Source organism: Herpailurus yagouaroundi, unplaced genomic scaffold, assembly GCF_014898765.1.
Source record: "Herpailurus yagouaroundi ecotype Mexico unplaced genomic scaffold, PumYag 160, whole genome shotgun sequence".
NCBI classification, from domain to species: Eukaryota; Metazoa; Chordata; class Mammalia; order Carnivora; family Felidae; genus Herpailurus; species Herpailurus yagouaroundi.
The window spans coordinates 52,498,237-52,521,344 of record NW_024412401.1 but is presented as its reverse complement, the minus strand read 5'-3'; the positions used below and the strand labels follow the sequence as shown (position 1 = coordinate 52,521,344).

Sequence of the window (23,108 nt, the reverse complement as noted above, 5' to 3'; positions counted from 1 at the left end):
GGCCCGCGAGGCCCGCCCCCGCCGCCGCCTTAACCCCCTCGGCGCCGCGCCGGTCGGCCGGCCCCGCTCGTCGCGGGCGATCGGCAGGCCCGACCCGGCCCGGCCCCCTTGCCGAGATCCAAAACCAACCCGGGGCCGGTTTCTAGGTCCACACGGGTGCTGATTTCAGGTGCAGCACTGAGTGGTTCTCAACGTTGCCAAGTCCTAACGGCCCAAGAAAGACACACGGGCTACTCTGGCTGCCGCCAGCGCAGGCCTGCTCGGCCACCACTTTTGCAACCTCGAGCATCTCTGTGGCGAGACGCCAACCTGCACCGCTTACAGCCCAGCTCGGCGGGTGCGCGGGGCTCTGGCAAACGCTGTGTCCCCAAAACGTTGGTGAATAATGCGGATTCCTCTGCAGCTACCAGTGCTGGTCTCATTTCATGTTCACGGAGTTTACAGTGATTAAGGCTAACTCAGTGGGTGTATAAAGAATGAATAATCAGAGCTAGAACCCACATGACAACCTCACAGGTATGCAACACGTTTGTCAAATCCTACATTCAGACTAGGAGATGGTTGGAAACGGGAGGAGAGGTGTGAGTTCAAGTTCAAACATGATTTCTGATTATATGTAAAGGGAATTGAGCTTTCACAAGGAGAAATCCTCAGAGGCAGGGCCTGGGTCCCTTCTTTGCCTTATTTTCTTACAGGGTTTTTTTTCCCCCTTGGTTTGGTGAGTGCCACGGGGTACCGTTATTTGAAACCCATTTCATTGCCGTTCAGGGCTCAAATATTTATAACTCTGGTTAGGACTGATCATATACAATATTATAACAAAATAACAATAATCACAATGGTGTATTATGTGACACAAAATCAGAAATCTAGATCAGCGGGAAGATACAGGGAACCCAATCATACCAACGAATTTAATAAAAATCATATATATTTCAGTAACAATAAGAAAAGGAATTTAATAAGTAGTACGAAGTAACTGCACTGCAACAGAGAAAAAAATCAATGTAGCTCACATCTTAGAGCACATGAGTAGTAATAAGAAAGGATGCGTGGAAGATCTTAGGAGTAGATCTGATGTGCGTCAGACTCTTAGGAGAAACATGGTCCATTCGTTACAACACTGCGTTTGCACAACGATCCTGTGAGGACTGGGGTTGTTACTATCCCAAATCTTCAGGGTAAGACCTGGTAGTCAGGAAAGTCAAGCACCCTGCTCAAGGTCCCGTAGTTGGAAACCGACGCTGGTCTGCCTGGTTCCAAGGATCAGGCTCCTGACCGGGGGATTACACTGTACCCTCTCATCAACAATAAATTCCAAATGGATTAAAGCCTTGGAGATCTGTATCTTTGGTTAAATAGCTAACATATCGGGGCGCCTGGGTGGCTCAGTCGGTTAAGCGTCCGACTTCGGCTCAGGTCATGATCTCACTGCTCATGGGTTTGAGCCCCGTGTCGGGCTCCGGGCTGACAGCTCAGAGCCCGGAGCCTGCTTCGGATTCCGTGTCTCCCTCTCTCTCTGCCCCTCCCCTCCCCATATAAACAAACATTAAAAAAAAAAAAAAATAGCTAACATAGATTTCAGATCCAGTGTTGGTTAAGAGACCCTGGCTACGAACGGTCAACCCCAGAAGGCAAAGCTGGACTCATTTGTTATACTTTCCAGCCTATCCTGTAACAACAGAAACCTGGGTATCTTGGAATGGCTAAGTAACAAGATCTTCACGTAGGTCTGCCAAATATAGCACATAAAAATTCACAAGTGGACTGGACGTGACTAGTGCGTATCACCGGGGTTCTCAGCCAGGGCATTAATAACTTTTCGGAAGTGTCCTACCGAATTGTGATCAGTGTACAAAATGTGTTTTTCCTGCAACTGAGTGGTTAGTGCTGTGGTACCAGCTCAGGCCTCATGAGCACCTAAGAAGGCACGGGCAGGAAAGTAAGTGCACAGTTCCCACCACCTGCAGACACAAGAGACAAGCGCGGTGACTGTGGGTGCCATCTAGACTCTGGGAGACAACGCTCATTCTGCTAGAGGGCCTGCAGGTAGTGCCAGCTGACTGGCTTAGTGTTGTCTTGAATCTTTCAAACTCCCAAACGTAGCACCAAAAATAGAATTGAAAGGGTGCCACCAGGACAAACTGAAAAATACAGTATCTGTTTTGGTGCCCTTCCGGAAAGTTCTTTATTATTGGACCAAACAATAATAAAGTGTGTCATTGATACAGCATTTCAGGTTTAAAGAGCCAGACTCAAATCGGCAGCTTAGTGCCAACAATCATACGTTGGCAGGCATTTTTGCGGCTCTGACCGCATCCTTGAATACTACCAGTTAATACAGGTCCGAATACTTGTTTGCATGTGAGGCACTTTATGTTGGGATGTAAGTTTATTTTAAAAGGCTAATGGCTATTACTAATATTCTCTTCTTGAATCTAAAATGATCTTATCCTCTTAAATCCTCTTAAAATGAGTAATGCTTATAAACTGCATCCAAACCTTTTAAATTATAGTTATAAAAGCATGCATCAACAGGTCTGGCGAAACACTCTGAATCAGCAACAACAAATATTGAAAGTTTTGCCAACCTGTACACTACCAGACCAAACTGGACTACTCTTTCCAGATCCAGCTTTTGATGCGTTTGAAACTCATTTGCAAGGTACAAAAGGCGCTGTTGCAAGCAAATAAAGGCGAGCCCCGATCCTCTTACAAGAATGAAAAAAAGACCCGAGAAAGGTTTCCCTTGAGCAACCTTAAACCCAAAGGCATGAACTTACACAAGCAAAGAAACGAAAAAGATGTGAACTAACGTGTTGGTTTGGTTGCATCCAGTTTGGGAAAGAAACAGACTTTTAATGTGCACCTGATACGTGCCAGGCACCAGTGTTACAACGATCCCATGAACTTTGGGTAGTTTAATTCCATTTCACAGGTAAGGAAACTTGGGGGGATGGGGAGAGGGCTCTGTCCAAGTTCACACAGCTCCGGAAGCGGTATGGTCCAGAGCCCCTGACCTTTCCAAAATGGCACATGATTTTCAATTTAAGTGAAAGGGTAAGATAAGCAAAGCCAGAGGTTGAAATAAAAATCATTAGGCTGCATCCTCGGTGGGTGGCTTTGTGTGGCGTTCCGCACGCTGCTATCTCTGGCGTCCGGAGCGGAGTCCTAGAGGGGGACAACGTGCCAACTGCCAAGCAACTAGCTGACGTTGGCTACAAGACCTTCTCTACCTCCATGAGGCTCCTCTCTGTGTACGGGGGCTACCTCTGCAGTGCCCGAGTCTACCACTATTTCCAGCGGCGCAGCTCCCGGCGCCAGGCTGCGGAAGAACAGAAGACCTCGGGAGTCCCGTAGAACCGGGGGGCTATTTTCCTTGAACAGAGAGGCCTGAGGCCGCGGAACGATCTCACCTGCACTCGGTTCCAAGTCAAGAGAACTAGGGCCTTAATGGTTTCCAAATCCTGCTGAGAAAAAGTGCCCGTGTTTTCTCTGATACTCCATCTTGGGGAGGCTGTTGAATCACAACAGGAATGGGAGGATAAGGCAGACAGTAAATATTTTGCCGTGTCAAAAAAAAAAAAAAAATAATTAACCGTTAGGGAAAACGTCTTAAAAGAAAACAGTTCAGAAAACTAGAACTATTGAAGAATATTTTAAAACATATTAAGTTTATATCGTTTTTTTATTTTCTAGGTTTACTTATTCAGAGAGAGAGTGCACATGTGAGCATGAGAGGGGCAGAGAGAGAGAGAATCCCCAGACTTCTCCAGGATGTCAGAGCAGAGCCCAATGCGGGGCTCAATCTCATGAACTGTGAGATCATGACCTGAGCCAAAACCAAGAGTCAGCTTAACTATCTGAGCCACCCAGACACCCCTTACATATATGCTTTTTAAATGTTTATTTATTTATTTTGAGAGGGAGAGAGTGTGTGTTGGAGGGGCAGAGAAGGAGGGAGAGAGAGAATCCCAAGCAGGCCTCGGCACAGAGCCTGACATGGGGCTCGAAGTCAAGAACCTTGAAATCATGACCTGAGCCGAAATCAAGAGTTGGACGCTTAGTGGATTGAGCCACCCCCGTGCTCCAAAAACCACTGTTTTAGAAGAGAGAAGAGGTGCTTGTTTTCACTGGAAATAGGACAAACGTGAATGGATTTTTCTAAAATTTTCTCATTTGAAACCAATTTTTTCCTCAATCTAGGAAACACACAACTCTAGAACAAGTCACCAAAAGAGGACCCTTCTCTTAAAGATTTTAGGCTAAAGACAATTTTTTTTAAGTTTGGAGTTCAGTCCTATTTAAATGTGGGGGGGGGCAAAAGTGGGTCAAGGGAAGGAGACAGGAGCTGCAGGATGGGGGGTCAGGTGGAAGGGAGACAGGTGAATCTGACATGGGGCCTGGTGTGGAACCCCCCCCCCGGACCAGATGATCCCAAATGTGACAGGCCCCTTCACTGTTTCTGGCCCAGCCAGTAACTTTGGGGGGTGGGGGGCGGGAGAGCAAAGATCTGGAAGTAAGTGCATGCTATTTTACACGCACCTGCCAACAAAGCCCACTTCCTCTGACTCCGCAAACACTCTCCCGCGAGAGCCTGCTGGGTCCAGTGTGGGTCCAACAAAAGGAAAATGTGGCTCAGAAGACCACAGCAGTCAGTCACATCCATTTTGGCCACTGTACAAGGACACACGTGCATCTCTTACAAGTTTTCCCATGAGATAGCACTACCTGGGGGTCGAGTGTCACAAAGGCCTGCGGACTCTGGACTGGTGAGACGGGGAGGCAACACGGCAGAGGCTGAATGAGCTACTCACACAGCCTAGCTCCGAGCGGCACGTGTACATCGTCCACTGTGGTGGCCTGGGCAACTGACTTCACCTCTCAGAGCCCTCATTTCTTCAACCGTTAACACTGGGGGTGAGGGGCTATCTCACAGGGTTACGAAGATTAACAATAATGTATGGAAGGTGCTCCATATACAGGAGCTATTGTTATTTCCAAAAGAGCCCCCTTACCAGATCAGATGATGGTCTGTGTTCCTGCGTAAGTCTTACTGGGACTAACTCGAGAGCTAAAATTAACAAATGTGATATGTGAAAATGATTCCAGAAAGCACAGTCTGAGGGAGTGAAAGTAGTCTGGAGGTTTTCCAAGGGACAAGGAATCCGTTTATTTTATTAAGGGAAAGAAACACTAGCTATGGAGTAGGAGTAGCAACTGAGATTGAAATGTCAGAGTCCTACCTTTCATCCAAAAGCCAGGGATTGCAACCACAGCTTTGTGGCAAATCACAAACTCCACACCCCACATCTTTAATGGGGGCCGATTTCAGGACCGGGACTTGATGAGCTAGCCGCACACAGTTAATACTGATTGTTTTGTTAGTTCCCCTGGTATTTCCAGAGCTACAATTCTTAGCTGGGGGCCAAATTCGAACTGCCTTAGAGTAAATCTACTTTCTAGAAAATCTCATTACATCAAGACTCTACATTTTTATAATTAACAAGTCAAACATAACTATTAAACAATTTTTCTCTAGGTGGAAGCAATTTATTATGGGTATGCCCATTTTTAAATTAATTTTAATTTTTAATCAAAGTAATAACACATGCAAGGTTATAAATCAAATAGTACTGAAGTTTTATAATAAAAACAGCAATCCCCTAACTCCATCCCCCAGTTTGCTGCCCCAGAGGCAGGCAGCCTCCTTCAGATTTCTGACTAATATCCTCATATTGTTTCTGGAGTCATCAGCTTTCCACATTATATTTGGTAGTATCCCAACCTCCCTAAACAGTAAAATCACAATTTTTGGTTAAATCAATAGTGTTTACATTACTGTGATGATATAAATATTGTTCACTGTTCTGCCAATAATATACTATGAATATTTCCTTTATTCATTTAACCTAGAGATATTAATTACCTTGATTTTTTTCATTTGACTAATCTTCTATAGATCTATTACTGTTTCCCCCCAAATATTTCGAAGATCTGTTAAACACCTGGTAGTATTTTTTCCAAATACTAAAACACTTAAAATATCCTCAATTCTAGTTATTGACTTCTATTCTTCTTTTGCTGGAATTCACTGTCCAGTGCCTTCCTGAAAAGAAAAAAAGGTGGGGGTGGGGTGGGAGGGTGGGTGCTGCAGGTCCAAAAAATGCCTTTCTTCTATGCTACTCTGACAGTTTGGCTGGGTATAGAATTCTAGGTTAAAAATAACTTTTCCCGATAGGAACGACCCAACACTAATATCATCCTCAATGGGGAAAAACTGAGAGCTTTTCCCCTAAGGTCAGGAACAAGAGAGGGATGTCCACTCTTGCCACTGTTATTCAACATAGTATTGGAAGTCTTAGCCTCTGCAATCAGCACAAAGAAATAAAAGGCATCCAAGTCGGCCAGGAGGAGGTCAAACTTTCACTCTTCGCAGATGACATGATACTCTATATGGAAAACCCAAAAGATTCCACCAAAAAACTGCTAGAATTGATTCATGAATTCAGCAAAGTTGCAGGGTATAAAATCAACACACAGAAATCGGTTGCACTCCTATACACCAACAGTGAAGCGACAGAAAGAGAAATCAAGGAACCAATCCCATTTACAGTTGCACCAAAAACCATAAAACACCTAGGAAGAAATCTAACCAAAGAGGTGAAAAATCTATACACTGAAAACTATAGAAAGCTTATGAAAGAAATTGAAGAAAACACACACACACACAAAAATGGAAAAGATTCCATGCTCCTGGATAAGAAGAACAAATTTTGTTAAAATGTCGATACTACCCAAAGCAATCTACATGTTCAATGCAATCCCTATCAAAGTAACACCAGCATTCTTCACAGAGCTAGAACAAATAACCCTAAAATTTGTATGGAACCAGAAAAGACCCAAAATAGCCAAAGCAATCTTGAAAAAGAAAATCAAAGCTGGAGGCCTCACAATCCCGACCAAGCTATACTACAAAGCTGTAATCATCAAGACAGTATGGTACTGGCACAAAAACAGACACTCAGATCAATGGAACATAATAGAGAACCCAGAAATGGACCCACAATCGTATGGCCAACTAATCTTTGACAAAGCAGGAAAGAATAGCCAACGGAATAAAGACGGTCTCTTCGGCAAGTGGTGCTGGGAAAACTGGACAGCGACATGCAGAAGAATGAACCTGGACCACTTTCTTACACCAGACACAAAAATAAACTCAAAATGGATGAAAGACCTAAATGCAAGACAGGAAGCCATCAAAATCCTAGAGGAGAAAGCAGGCAAAAACCTCTTTGACTTTGGTCGCAGCAACTTCTTACTCAACACGTCTCCAGAGGCAAGGGAAACAAAAGCAAAAATGAACTACTGGGACCTCATCAAGATAAAAAGCTTCTGCGCAGCGAAGGAAACAATCAGCAAAACTACAAGGCAACCGACGGAATGGGAGAAGATATTTGCAAATGACCTATCAGATAAAGGGTTAGTATCCAAAATCTATAAAGAACTTGTCAAACTCAACACCCAAAAAACAACTAATCCAGTGAAGAAATGGGCAAAAGACATGAATAGACCCTTCTCCAAAGAAGACATCCAGATGGCCAACCGGCACATGAAAAAAATGCTCCACATCACTCATCATCAGGGAAATGCAAATCAAAACCACAATGAGATGCCACCTCACCCCTGTCAGAATGGCTCACATTAACAGCTCAGCCAACAACAGATGTTGGTGAGGATGCGGAGAAAGAGGGTCTCTTTCGCATTGTTGGTGGCAATGCAAGCTGGGGCAGCCACTCTGGAGAACAGTATGGAGGTTCCTCAAAAAACTAAAAATAGAACTACCCTCCGACCCAGCAATTGCACTACTAGGCATTTCTCCACGGGATACAGGTGTGCTGTTTCGAAGGGACGCATGCACCCCCATGTTTATAGCAGCACTCTCGACAATAGCCAAAGTACGGAAAGAGCCCAAATGTCCATCGATGGATGAACGGATAAAGAAGATGTGGTATATATAGACAGTGGAGTATTACTTGGCAATCAAAAAGAATGAAATCTTGCCATTTGCAACTGCGTGGATGAAACAGGAGGGTATTCTGCTAAGTGAAATTAGTCAGAGAAAGACAAAAATCATATGACTTCACTCATATGAGGACTTTAAGAGACAAAACATATGAACACAAGGGAAGGGAAACAAAAATAATATAGAAACAGGGAGGGGGACAAAACAGAAGAGACTCATAAATATGGAGAACAAACTGAGGGTCACGGGAGGGGTGGTGGGAGGGGGGATGGGCGAAATGGGGGAGGGGCTCGAAGGAATCTACTCCTGAAATCATTGTTGCACTATATGCTAACTAATTTGGATGTAAATTTTTAAAAAGAAAAAAGAAAATTAAAAAAAAAGTAACTTTTCCCATTTAATTTTGAAGACATTTCTGCACTAGCTTCTAGCTTCCAGTATTGTTTAGAAATGCAATTCCGCTCTGATTCTTGATCCTGCACATATGACCCTGTTTTGTCTTTGGAAGCTCTGGAATATCTTCTAATACCCTTAGTGTTCTGAAATTTCACAATGAGACAGCTCGAAGTGAGTCTTTTATCAGCCCCTTGGCTTATTTGTACCAATGGTGGGGGCAATGCCCCTGAGTCCAGAGTCCTTAGGGCAATCTGTCAATATAATACTTCTAGGTGGGAAGGAGAGCTGGCCATCTGCTGTAGAGTTGGGGAGGAGCGTAAAGAATCTAAACCAACTTTCAACCAATCCCCTCAATTCCAGTAATAGGCCTCACCACCCCCTGCTTTCTGTACTAATGCACCTAATGTTAATTCTTTTTCTCAGGATCTTACAAGCACACTGGCTCACTTCTAATCAATACCTCTCTCAGAAGAAGTTAGGTTTCAATTTGCTTTTGACTATCTTCCATTTTGAAAACTGTGTTCACCTTTCTTGTCCAATTATCCTTTTTGGTTCTTTTGCCCTCATGCATTTTCATTTAGAAAAAAACCATCTTCATATTATCATTTCAGTTGGGCTTGGGAACGGATAGAGAGAAAAACAGGTCTTCAATCTTTAATCATTTTTAATCCGAATCTCTATTGCCCATTTTATAGATGAGGTAACTGAGGCACAGACAGGTTAAACAACTTGCATGAGGTCTCACAGCAAAGTATGGCAGAGCCAGGGAAAGAACCCAGACCCTCGTTAGATTTTTTTCCCATTATGTCACACCCGCTAGGTAGGTACCGTATCCATCATCAAGAGCGGACAGACCAGTTTAGGACACCAGGCTGCAAAACTATTTACAGTTTGTTGCACACCACAGGTTTCAAATCATAATATTGCCGGTGATGAAGAAGCAAGCAAAGCCTGAATTCTTACATCCATTTACAAGTCAAGTTATAAACAGATACATGATTTTTTTTTTTTAGTGTTTTTATTTATTTTTGAGACAGAGAGAGACAGAGCATGAGCAGGGGAGGGGCAGAGAGGGAGCGACACAGAATCTGAAGCAGGCTCCAGGCTCCAAGCTGTCAGCACAGAGCCTCATGCGGGGCTCGAACTCACAAACCGCAAGATCATGACCTGAGCCGAAGTCGGACGCTCAACCGACTGAGCCATCCAGGTGCCCCTAAACAGATATATTATTACACAAAATATAGTCTGGGATAATTGGTATTAAACTCTAAGTGCATGAATTCAACTCAGAGAGGTTCCATGCATTTTCATGAATTGTCTTTGTCCCTTTACTTTAGTTAACTTTTATAATAAATGCCAAAGAATTTTATTTTAAATCCCTAAATCTCGTTTGCTTGCCTCTAATCTGAATATTGACTAAAGAGTAGGCTAACTCCAAACCAAATCAAAAATAGCAATGTTGCAAAAGTCAAAACGCTTCAGACTATTATCTTCAGAATAAGGTAAGCTTAAGCACAAACTTTACGCAGAAACACTGATAAAGGAAAAGCCCGAATGGGCCAGACCCGTTTTCTTTTCAAACGCTGCTTTTGGCTTTTATAGTTTTGTTCACTTTGACCTGGGACACCAGTGGTTAACTTTTCCTTCTCTTTCTCTAAGACTGAAAGAATCTGGCCAGCAGAGAGCAGGCCAGGGAGATCACGTTACTTGGGGGTGGGGGAGGCAGGCAGCTGGAGGGAGGGTAGACAGAAGGGCCAGTAGGGAAGGAAAACACGTCCTCTGAACCTCCCCACAGTGCAAGGCCCAGCAGGGATCAGGAGGTTCGCAGAGGGGCTGGTGTTTATCCGGGTTATCTCTGGGGCAGCTGAAAGGGGCTGTGCGAGCATGGGCTCCCTGGGCACGAAGGTCCTCTGAGCAGCCCAGAGCTGCGCCCGGGGAAGGCAAGTTTCTCGACAATTGCTAGTGAGGCCTAAAAACCTAGAAAGGAAACACTCAGGTTGTTTTTATGTTTGCTTCTTCAAAACAGTCAGCACCGAAGTGTCCTGTGGTCGAGGTTCTTAAACGCACCCAAAGGACAAATGGATCCGCAAGATTTCATCCCTGCACTTGTTAGGAGTGGCTGTGGTCTGCAGAGGAGCAGAGGCGTGGCGAAATAAATGGGACTGCTTTTCTCCTCCAGAAGCGACAGATATGGCATATTAATCCAAAGCCACATAATAACCAGAGAAGTATGGCTGCAGAGAACACTGGAGAAACTGCTCGTTAAGGGACACTGCGGTGATGTCAGGAGGAAAGAGTCACTTGAAGAGAAAACGGCGTAGAGTTCTGCTTCCAAAGTCAACCGGCAGAAGCTGTCGGCCTGTCTGCCACCCCAGCCACCAGCTGGTGTGTCTAAGCTCAAGATTCAGTAAAGCAGCGACTCCCAAATCGGATTTAACCACTAAGTGAATTTTCAAATTTTCGAACCAATAATGATTCATATTTACGGCTGTTTCAGCATAAGAACATTCTGATTGCAATTCTAAAAAACAGCATTAAAGTTAACTCCTCAGTAAGGCTTGGGCCAATAACTGCAGATCAACTAGACTTTCTTTGAGGAAAGACGAATGGGCATCCCACGCAGACTAGTTACAGGAACCCCAAGCAAATAATGGCCCCCGACATCTGTTCTCCTCTCTTGCCCTCAACCCCTAAGTTTGAGACCTTAACCGTAAGTTTTAGATGGATATGCACCACCTCCCCCGCCATGCCCAGAATAAAGACGACATTTCCCAGTCTCTGCAGCTCAACATCACCATGTAACTAAGTTTTAGCTAATGGCACGTGAGCAGAAATGACACAAGCCCCTTTCTTAGGAGGAATGGGAGGCAGTCTCTCTTCTACTTTCCACTGCCCGTACAAGGACAGGGCAGCCAGAGTGGCCATTTGGATCTTGAGGGAGAATCCACATCTCACTTTTTCATGTTTATTTATTTTTGAGAGAGAGAGACAGAGAGACAGAGAGAGACAGAGCATGAGCAGGGGAGGGGCAGACAGAGAGAGAGAGAGAGAGAATCTCAAGAAGGCTCCGTGCTGTCAGCACACAGCCCGACGTGGGGCTTGATCTCATGAACCATGAGATCATGACCCGAGTTGAAATCAAGAGTGGGACGCTTAACCGACTGAGCCACCCAGGCGCCCCGAGAATCCACATTTTATTTATTTATTTTTTTTTCAACGTTTATTTATTTTTGGGACAGAGAGAGACAGAGCATGAACGGGGGAGGGGCAGAGAGAGAGGGAGACACAGAATCAGAAACAGGCTCCAGGCTCTGAGCCATCAGCCCAGAGCCCGACGCGGGGCTCGAACTCATGGACCGCGAGATCGTGACCTGGCTGAAGTCGGACGCTTAACCGACTGCGCCACCCAGGCGCCCCAAGAATCCACATTTTAAAGAGTAACAAGATGACAGTGTCTCCTTATATAGCCAGGACTGCTAATGTCAGCCTGTTGCAGAAGAAACAAACATCTAGTTTGTTTAAAACTGCTGGTGTTCTGGGGCGCCTGGGTGGCTCAGTCCGTTGGGCGTCCGATTTCAGCTCAGGTTGTGATCTCGTGGTTTGTGAGTTCGAGCCCCGCGCCAGGCTCTGCGCCGTCAGCACGGAGCCTGCTTCGGACCCTCCGTCCCCCTCTTCCTCTCTGCCCCTCCCCTAATCAAGGGAATGAACACTGAAACAGCGAGCCACTCCTTCCTTCCCCCACAAAATCAGCAATCATCCAGAAAAGCAGCAAGACTCAGTGCTGGCAAGAATGCAAGCGAACCGGCACCCTCTCGTCCATGTTTCCTGCAAATGTAAATGGGAACGTACTCTCCGCAGAGTGATTTAACAATTTTTCCATCAGAAGCCTTGTAAGATGTCCCCAGGCTTTAATGCCACAGCTTCATTCTGGGGCATTAACTTCAGGAAGAGTTGGTGCAAAATTTATTGCAAAGCTGTTCTTACAAAGATTTAGTACAAGAATGTTCATCACAGCACTGTTGATGTTGGCAAAAGGAGGGAAGGAAGGGACGAAGGGAGGGAGGGAGGGAGGGAGGGAGGGAGGGAGGAAGGAAGGAAGGAAGGAAGGAAGGAAGGAAGGAAGGAGGGAAGAAGGGAGGGAGGGAGGAAGGAAGGAAGCAACCTAACTGTCCAATGGCCGGGGATCAAATGAAATGTTTCTTAGTGGTACACCACTAAGAAATAATGTTTTCAGGGGGGCGCCTGGGTGGCTCAGTCGGTTAAGCGTCTGACTTCAGCTCAGGTCACAATCTCACGGTTCATGAGTTCGAGCCCCGCATCGGGCTCTGTGCTGACAGCTCGGGGCCTGGAGCCCGCTTCGGATTCTGTGTCTTCCTCTCTCTCTGCCCCTCCCCTGCTCATGCTCTGTCTCTCTCTGTCTCAAAAATAAATAAAACATTAAAAAAAATTTTTTTCTAAATGCTGGTGTTCTACATCTGTTGTAACAGCCACGTAGCCTTTATGCTAATAGTATTAAAAGACCAATTCTAACTCACAGAAATTTAAGAATTCCCTAAATCAACATTTCCTTTTCTTTATCAAAAACTGTAAATTGGAAAGCAAGCATCTGAAACAGTCTCAGAACCTTTAGAAAATGAGGAAGTGTCCTAGATAATCAGGATAAGACACACAGCCCCGTGTCCCCTCACAAAGAACACTCAAATATCACACGTTAATTATTATTACCTTTAACCATCCCCTCCCCTTTCCACAATCTCTGGTCCTGGTGTAAGGAAAAAAAAACCAAAAAAATCTCATGTGTTCTATCGTATACCTGATAAAGACCCTGTATCCAGAATAACAGTGAAATCTTATCCCTCAATAATAAGACAGCATGCAAACCAATTTAAAAAACAGGTGAAAGACTGTAATTGACGTCACCAAAGAAGAAATACGAATGGCTAGTCGCACAAAAAGATGCTCAGCATTATCGGTCATGCAAGAAACGGAAACTACAACCACAAGGAGATTCTCTTTCACACCCACTCGCTTAGCTAGAATCGAAAAGATAGACAAAACCAAGTGTCGGTGAGGATGGGGAGAAAACCGGGGCTCTCATACACTGCAGGTGGGGAGGCAAAATGGTAGGACCACTCTAGAAAACAGCTTGGCAATTTCTTAAGAAGTTCAACGCATACTTTTTTTTTTTATAAGAATCAGCAACTCTGCTCCTAGGAATCTACCCCAGAGAAATAAAAACACATAGTCACACAAAGACTTGTCCGTGAGTGCTCAGAGCAGCATTATTCATCACGGCCGAGAACCGGAAACAATCCAAATGTCCGTCAGTTGGTGAACGGAGAAACAAAATGTATATCCAAAGAATGGAGTAACACTCAACAATGAAAAGGAGAGATGTGCTGATCTGTGCTGCAACATAGATAAACCTCCAAGATCTGCTGCAGGTGGAAAAAGCCAGTCACAAAAGACCACATATTATTGCACGATTCCATTTATGTGACATGTGCAGAAAAGGCAGATCTATAGAGATGGGGAGCAGATTAGCGGTTGCCCGGGGGTAGGGGTGGGATCGACCATGAAGGGGCACAAGGGATGTTTTTGGCACGATGGACATGTTCTAAAACTGGATTGTGGGGATGGTTGCACGCTCTGTAAATTTGTTGGAAATCAATGAATTGTACACTAAAACAGTGAATTTGATGGCATATAAAGGATACCTCAAAAAACCTAAACAAGATGGGCGCCTGAGTGGCTCAGTCGGTTGAGCGTCCGACTTCGGCTCAGGTCATGATCTCGTGGTCTGTGAGTTCGAGCCCCGTGTCGGGCTCTGTGCTGACGGCTCAGAGCCTGGAGCCTGTTTCAGATTCTGGGTCTCCCTCTCTCTCTGCCCCTCTCCCGTTCATGCTCTGTCTCTGTCTCAAAAATAAATAAACGTTAAAAAAAAAAAACAAAAAAAAAAAACCTAAACCAGAAAGGAAAAAAGAAGGTGTTCTATGATTTTGACCCTTTTCCCTAATTGGATGTCATACATTTGCAAATATCTTCTCCCATTCCATCGGTTGCCTTTTAGTTTTGCTGCTTGTTTCCTTCACTGTGCAGAAGCTTTTTATCTTGATGAGGTCCCAGTGGTTCATTTTTGCTTTTGTTTCCCTTGCCTCCGGAGATGTGTTGAGTAAGAAGTTGCTACGGACAAGATGAAAGAGGTTTTTGCCTGCTTTCTCCTCTAGGATTTTGATGGCTTCCTGTCTTGCATTTAGGTCTTTCATCCATTTTGAGTTTATTTTTGTGTCTGGTGTAAGAAAGTGGTCCAGGTTCATTCTTCTGCATGTCGCTGTCCAGTTTTCCCAGCACCACTTGCCGAAGAGACCGTCTTTATTCCGTTGGCTATTCTTTCCTGCTTTGTCACAGATTAGTTGGCCATACGATTGTGGGTCCACTTCTAGGTTCTCTATTCTGTTCCATTGATCTGAGTGTCTGTTTTTGTGCCAGTACCATACTGTCTTGATGATTACAGCTTTGTAATACGTCTTGAAGTCCAGCATTGTGACGCCTCCAGCTTTGGTTTTCTTTTTCAAGATTGCTCTGGCTATTTGGGGTCTTTTCTGGTCCCAGGCCAACTTTAGGATTGTTTGTGCTAGCTCTGTGAAGAATGCTGGGGTTATTTTGATAGGGACTGCCCTAACTGGATGTCATACAAAGGATGAGACAAAGGATTAGAAGTGCTTCAGGCCTGGCTGCTGGGTTCCATGCAGCGAACCCACCCAGACCATGCCCTACGTGTTGCTGGTAGGTGGCATTTTATGTAGAGATGCTTCCAACGAGAGCCACATTCCCGGAGAGCAAACATGAAGCTATCCCACCCAGCTCTGACACCTCTCCTGACTCCCGATAGAGTTCCTGGCTCAGGAGTGTGTGTCAGGGGGAGGACTGAACAGATACAACTAAGGTGATCAACACCTGGGTAGGAGTGGGGAGGTGTATCTCCAGTTGATTAAAACAGAGACACGGGAGGAAGCCAGCAATCTGAAGCATCAGAGACTGGAACCTACAGCAACACATCTCCCATTCATGGAAGCACTTGGATTCTCTCCTAAGCAGCAGGAGCTTTCCAAATGTAGCCTTCATAGAGGCCTGCAGGGCTGCGACTTTGAGAGTTCTCAAACATATATGTCAGCCCCACCCGTGTTGCCGGACGATACAGTGCCGACTGTTAAACCTCTCCCAGAGACCAAGTGTCGTGGTAAATTACCTGAGATCACAATGTTAAGAAGAATATTTAAGATCTAATGCAGGAAAATTTCCAGGTAGTAAATAATATGGTCCGAAAGTGCTGGGGCGGGAAGCAATCAATTAAATTAATTCACCATAAATATTTCGTGAGTCTTAAGCTTCTGATAAAGGAATTCCAAAAGTTAATCGGTCAATAATTCTCAATACTCTCTGGTCTTCTCCCATATCTTTCTTCATTTGATCTCCAAAACAACCCATGGAAGGAAGTAGGGAAGAAAGACTCCAGATCCCCAATGACGCCGCTGTAACTGAAGTCCAGCAGAAGGAATCCCACAAGAAGGGGGACTCGAGAAGCCAGACATCCTCTGAAGCAGAGAACCCACCTATGACCCAACTGTGCCTGGTGTCACAGGCCCACCCCACACACCCCTGGTAAAACAGCGGTCACCCCAAAGGAGAATGACAGACAGTTCCTGCTTGAGAGAGAACTGGTTCTTAATCTTCGCTTCCTGGCCTCATCTGATTGGTAGAGCAATCATGAAGTTCCTGAGTGCTCACCACTTGTCAATCCAAGATCTGACTTGTCATCAGAGATTTGAGAATGTTCCATTCATTCAACAAACATTATAGAGCCAGCTGTGATGGAGATGATAGAAAGGAAGGAGACATACTTGCGGGCCTCCAAGGATGCATGGTCTTGGGGAGAGGGTGGGGAGTCTTGGGGGAGAGGGTGGGGAGTCTTGAGGGAGAGGGTCGGGAGTCTTGGGGGAGAGGGGAGGGAGGGAGGGAGGAGCAGACACTGAAACAAAGAATTACAAGAGGGAGAAAAATTTGATAAGGGTGTGCACAATAGCTACAATAGCACAGGAAAAGAGGCTAATTCTGCCTAGAGATGTCAGGAAAGTCTTCCCGGTGGAGAAACCAGTAGTGCGAAAATAGTGGAATGAGCCTTCCTAAAACTATTTTCCTTTCAGAGCTTAGAAATTAACTAACAGCATACAAGTAGCCCACGCATGTGAACGGTGCTGAACTGACTCTCCACAAAGGTGCAATGGCAACGCAGTGACGAATTCTTTTGAACAAATGGCACCGGAATGTTGGGCATCCATACGCAAGGCAGCCTTGCACCCTATTCAAAATTTAATGCAAAACGGGTTCTGGTTCTAAATGTTAAATAAAAACTTCTAGAAGAAAGTCTTTGTGATTCTGGGTTAGCCAAAGATTTCTTAGGTGCAATACCAAAAGTACGAACCTTAAGAGACATAACGGATTGGACTTCATCAAAATTAAAAATGTCTGCTCTTCAGGGTGCCTGCATGGCTCAGTCGGTTAAGCATCCAACTCTTGATTTCGGCTGAGGTCGTGATCTCACCGTTCGTGAGATCAAGCCCCACATCAGGCTCTGCGCTGACGGCATGGAGCCTGCTTGGGATTCTCTCTCTTCCTTGCTCTCTGCCCACTCCTCACACCCCGCTCACACACGTGTGTGTGTGTGTGCAAGCACTCTCTCTCTTAAAATAAATAAATAAATAAATTAGCATTCTAATTTTTTTTTTTCTGCTCTTCTAAAGATACTATTAAGAGAATGAAAAGCCTAGTCAAAGGCCAGGAGAAAATACCAAGTGCTGACAAGCATATACTTAACATAAGACCTAGCAATTCTAGGGGTGCCTGGGCGGCTCAGTCCCTTAAATATCTGATTCTCGGTTTTCGCTTGGGTCAGGATCTTATGGTTTGTGAGTTCCAGCCTCAAGTCAGGCTCTGTCTCTCCCCTACCCCTCCAAAATAAATAAGTAAACTTAAAAAAATTTTTTTTGTAAAGACCCAGCAATTCCATTCCTAATTAGTTATCCAAGAGAAATGAAAACACGTCCCCACAAAAACCTGTGTGAATGTTTACAGTGGCTTTATCTTCAATCAGCAAAACTCAAAGAAAACTCAAATGAAAATCAGCAGCTGAATGGATAAACACACTGTGGTGCCTTCACACAACAGAACGCTACTCAGCAACAAGAAGGAAGGAACCATGTTGCTTTCACACAACAACATGAACAAATCTTACATGCGTCACGACTCAAAAGGTTATATGCTTCGTAATTCTATTTATGCTATTCTGTAACGGGCAAAATTCTAAGAACAGAAACTGAAAAGTGGTTGCTGGGGCTGGGAGGCTGGCTTGACCACCAAAGGAAGAAGGGAACTGTAGGCGTGATGGTCTACATCCAAAGTGCGGTGGCGGGGACTTGGCTCCGTGCATTGTCAAGACTCATACACTAAGAGGGTAAATTCTACTGTATGTGAATTCTACCTCAAAAACAACACTCTCTTCCTCCCTCGAGGCCCCATTCCCCCGGGAAGTCCGCTGCTAGGACCCAGGCTTGGTGCTTCCCTGCGAATGTGCCCCTGTAGGACCGTGAGAGGGCTCCACTACTGGGCTTGGAGTGACCTGGCTGGTGGGGATTCTCTTAATGGTGCTCCATGAGCACTATCGTCTATGTCATCTGTTTTTCAGTCTCTCTGTTCCTCCCGCTCTACGGGACCCAAAGTGGGACACAGATCAGAAGTACAAACAGCAATAATAAGTGGTTTTACGCACCGTCACCTCAAGGTGGGAGAAATCCGCACGCTGAAGGGCTGTCTTTCTCTAACACAAACCTCCCTACGCCTGGGTGGGAGAGCATTGGTGGTCACGGAGCAGAGGCGACTGTGGGTGATGGAGAGAAGCCGTGCAGGAGAGCAGGGCCCTGGGTTCCGGGAGGTTCTGTGAGGCCCGGGGAGGTACTTGCCCCACTCCCAGCTTCACTCACCTGCAAAACGGAGGCTGAACCCCATAGCCGTTCCGATCTTGGCAGGCTCTCAGTCTGTGAGCTGATTCAAAGTCCGAGGTAAATTTTTCTCAGTTTCTCCTTGTCGAGGGCTTCTAAACAATGACCAGACATTTTCTTGACTGGGAAGAGCAGTCTGCTACCTTATAAATGCCAGCACTGTACCCTAAGAGTGGCTTCCCCTTATGAGGTCTTTGCCCCAATCAATCTTCACAAATGGACTTAGGAACCCTTCGGCCCCAGGAGGATGAGGGGCAGGTCTCGGGCAAACCATATCGACGATGTGGACAATCAGGGGGCACCTGGGTGGCTCAGTCGGTTAAGCATCTGACTTTGACTCAGGTCATGAACTCGCGGTTCATGAGTTTGAGCCCCGCGTCAGGCTCTGCACTCACAGCTCAGAGCCTGGAGCCTGCTTTGGATTCTGGGTCTCCCTTTCTCTCTCTGTTCCTCCCCCGGCTTGCTCTCTCTCTCTCTCTCTCAAAAATAAATAAAGATTTTTAAAAATTTAAAAAAGAAGAATATGGAGAATCAGCCCTGGCTGGCTGCGATCAATCCCCATCTCAACACTTCCAGAGCAAGTGTTGAGCAAGCAAGCCAGAAAGCCTTATAAAAACAGAGTCCAGAGACCTGGGTGTTCAACTTCCTGCCAGTGAGTTGTACAAAGACTAAGGGTGTGGGGCTTATCACTCTTGTACACAGTCTCCTAAGGACTGAGAGTTCCACTTAATTCCTCAGTTTTTCACTATGTAGGTGACAAAACTGTCTGTGACTCTGTCCTGTAGTTGCAGATCGTGAAGGGAATGCTAGCTCTTGACTCTGCCTACCTAGGGTTTGCGTATCTGATCCCCAGTTCTCAAAAAGCCCAGAGAAGGAATTTGACAAGATTCAATACCTATCAAAATTACAAATATATTTACCCTTTGACCCGGCAAATCTGTTTTGGGGGATTTGCTCTACAAACTTACCTACACACACACACACAACTGAGTATGAACACACACACACACACACACACTCTCTCTCTCTCTCTCTCTCTCTCTCTCTCTCTCTCTCTCATTGCAGCACTGTTTAAACAGTAAAGCATCTATCACTAAGTTAAATAAACTCTGGTCTTAGCCTTCAAAATGGGGTACAATTATGTCTGCATGGGGGTTCATGAAGCTTTCCAAGAAATTTGCAAGTATATATTTAAAAGGAACCAAACTTCAGATCCTCAGTTTCATACATATTCTGTTCTAAAACTGATCTGCCTGAGAACAACCCCACCAGTTCTCCTTCCTACTGCTGCTTTCACAATCGCCACTTCCTTCCTCTCAAAGGAGAATACCTCTCATAAGTCCCCATAGGCTTAAAACTTCCTGGTCACCAAACTATGGGACAATCTGAGAATACATGGCTTCAGGGTAGAAGTTTTCTTTCAGAGCAAAGCCAAGGGAGCATCATTAAGAGGTAAACATTAAGTATTCGGCAAATGTTTACTGAGTACCTACTAAGAGCTACGTACTGTCCTAAACTCTAGGGTTACAACACGTAGAACATAGGGGGAAAAAATCCTTCCCTCCAACAGTTCACATTCTAGTAGAGGGAGAGAGACAACAAAATAAACTAGTAAATCACAAAATATGTAAGAAAGTAAAAACTGCTAGGGAGAAAAAGCAAGTAAGAGGGATTGGGGATGCTGAGGTCAGGGAGTGAGGACTGAATTGTAATTTTAATAATTTTTTTATTTTTTTTAATTTTATTTTTATTTTTGAGAGAGAGAGAGCACGCACGTATGAGCAAGGGAGGGGCAGAGAGAGAGGGAGACCAGAGGATCCAAAGCAGGCTCTGCACTGACAGCAGAGAGCCCCACATGGGGCTTGAACTCACGAGCTGAGTCGAAGTCCGAAGTCCAACCAACCGAGCCACCCAGGTGCCCCAGATTGTAATTTCATTTATTTCTTCTTAAATTTTTTTTAATGTTTATTATTTTTGAGAGAGAGAGAGACAGAGAGCAAGCAGGGAAGGGGCAGAGAGAGAGGGAGACACAGAATCGGAAGCAGGCTCCAGGCTCTGAGCTGTCAGCACAGAGCCCGACGCGGGGCTCGAACTCACAAACCGTGAGATCATGACCTGAGCCGAAGTCGGCCACCCAACTGACTGAGCCACCCAGGCGCCCCGCCCCCCCCGCCCCCACTTCCAGATTGTAATTTTAAAGAAAGTGATCAGAAAAACCACTGCTGAAGATAAACAACTGAGCAAAGACCCAAAGGAGAGAGAATGAACTATGGGGAAAGCACTTTCCTGGCACAGGGAACAGCAAGTACAAAGGCACTGGGGCAGGGAGGATGAATAGGAAAGGTTCAAGGAAGAGCAAATAGGCCAATGTGGATAGAACAGGGTCAGCAAGAAGGAGAGTAATCGGTAGTTAGAGGTTGCAGAGGCATGGGAAGATCCCGCCTGCCTAAGGTGACTGTTGGGGCTTTGGTTTTTACTCTGAAGGAACTGGGAAGGCACAGGAGGCGTGGGGCAGAGACAGGATTCTGATTACATTTGAAGGGATTACTCTGGCCGCACCAGGAGAAGACGGATTCAGGGTATCAGTGAGCAACGCTGACCTGCTGACCTTGGAGAATGACCTGGGAAGTGTCTGTTCCCTCCTTTCCTATTTTCTGGGAAGGCTGCACTGAATTCATATTATTTGCTCTTTAAATGGTTGGTAGAATTCACCAAGTGAAGCCATCTGGGCCTGGAGTTTTCTTTGCGGGAAGATTTTTAACTGCAAATAAAATTTCCTTAATAAGTTTGGCGCTATCTGGGTTGCCTGTTCCTCCTTGAGTTGGCTTTGGCTGTTTGTGTCTTTCAAGGAATTTGTCTGTTTTTCCCAGGTTGATGATTCATTCACTTATTATACTTTTGAGATCTGTAGAATCTGTGTGATGTTACCTCTTTCTTTCCTAATATTACAATTTTTGTGTTCTCTTTTTTTCCCGGTCGGTCTGCCTAGCGGTTTATCCATTTTATTGCTCTTCTCAAAGAACTGGCTTTTGGTTTCATAGATTTCTTTACGGTTTTTTGTTTTCTATTTCACTGATTTCTACATTGGTCTTTTTTTCTACTTAATTTGGGTTTTACTAGCCTTTATTTTTCTACTTTCTTAAGGTGGAAACCCAAGGCCATTTATTTGAGACCTTTTTTTCTTTTCTAACGTAAGGGTTGAATGTTACATAAATTTCCCTTTTGTTCTATCCTGCAAATTTTATGTTACATTTTCACCTGCATTCGGTTCCGAATACTTGCTAATTTCACTTCTGATTTTTATTCTTTGACGCATGGTTTATTTGAAAATGCTATCTAGTTTCCAAACAGTTGAAAGTTCTTCCTGACATCTTTCTGTCACTGATCCTTCATTTAATTCCACTGTGGTCAGAGATCATACCTTCTATAAATTGAACCAGCTTATATATACTGAGACTTTTTTAATGGCCCAGAAAATAGTTTATCTTGGTAACAGTTCTGTGTGCACTGGAAAAGCATGTGTATTCTACTGTTCTGGGGTAGAGTGTTCCATAAACATAAATTAAGTCGCGTTAGTTGATTATAATGTTCAAATCTCCTATACCCTTATTAATTTTCTGTCTAGTTGTTCTATTTGTTATTGAGAAGTGTTAACAACTCCGGTTGTAATTGTGAATTTCTTGCAGTTCTATCACTTTTTGATTCACGTATTTTGAATCTCTGTTAATACATAGATAAACATTTAGGATTATATCTTCTTAATGAATTAACCTCTTATCATTATGAAATCATTATGAAATGACTCTCTTTATCCTTGACGGTATGTTTTGTTTTAAAATCTACTTTGTCTGGGGCGTCTGGGTGGCTCAGTCAGTTAAACGTCTGACTTCAGCTCAGGTCATGATCTCACTGCTCGTGACTTCAAGCCCCATGTCAAGGTTTATGCTGACAGCTCAGAGCCTGGAGCCTGCTTCATATTCTGTGTCTCCCTCTCTCTCTCCCCTCCCCTGCTCATATACTCTCTGTCCTTCAAAATAAATATTAAAAAAAAATACAAAATAAATAAAATCCACTTTGTCTGATATAGCCACTCAGGTTTTCTTTTGATTACTGTTAACATGGTACATCTTTCTCCACCCTTTTGGTTTTAACCTATTTGTATCTTAAAAAAAATTTTTTTTTAATTTATTATTGAGAGAGAGAGAGACAGAGAGAGAGACAGAGAGAGACAGAGAGTGAGTGCAGGAGAGGCAGAGAGAGGGAGACACAGAATCTAAATAGGCTCCAGGCTCTGAGCTGTCAGCACAGCCTCAATGCGGGGCTCAAACCCACAGACTGTCAGATCATGACCTGAGCCGAAGTCAGACACCCAACCGACTGAGCCACCCAGGCACCCCCTATTTGTATCTTTATATTAAAAGCAGTTTCATTGTAGGCAGCCTATGAATGGGTCTTATTTTTTTAAGTTTATTTATTTTTTTTTTGAGAGAGACAAAGAGATAGAAAGAAAGTGAGAACAGGGGAGGGGCAGAAGGAGAGAGAGAATCCCAAGTAGGCTCTCCACTGTCAGCACAGAGCCTGACACGGGACTTGATCACATGAACCATGAGATCATGACCTGACCCCAAATC

General features: G+C 44.7%; 2 protein-coding genes across 2 annotated transcripts in view; one reads left to right on the top strand and one right to left on the bottom strand.

The window, feature by feature from the left end:
- The window catches only part of LOC121035159 (cytochrome c oxidase assembly protein COX14-like), a 13,710-nt gene extending 10,135 nt beyond the window's left edge, over positions 1–3,575 (top strand). The window contains exon 3 of the mRNA XM_040482767.1: positions 3,102–3,575. Coding sequence (XP_040338701.1) covers positions 3,102–3,360 — 259 coding nt within the window. The 3' untranslated portion in view covers positions 3,361–3,575. The remainder of the gene's footprint in view (positions 1–3,101) is intronic.
- ABL1 (ABL proto-oncogene 1, non-receptor tyrosine kinase) overlaps positions 1–23,108 on the bottom strand; it is a 148,947-nt gene that overhangs the window by 50,895 nt on the left and 74,944 nt on the right. The gene's annotated exons all lie outside the window — the stretch shown is intronic.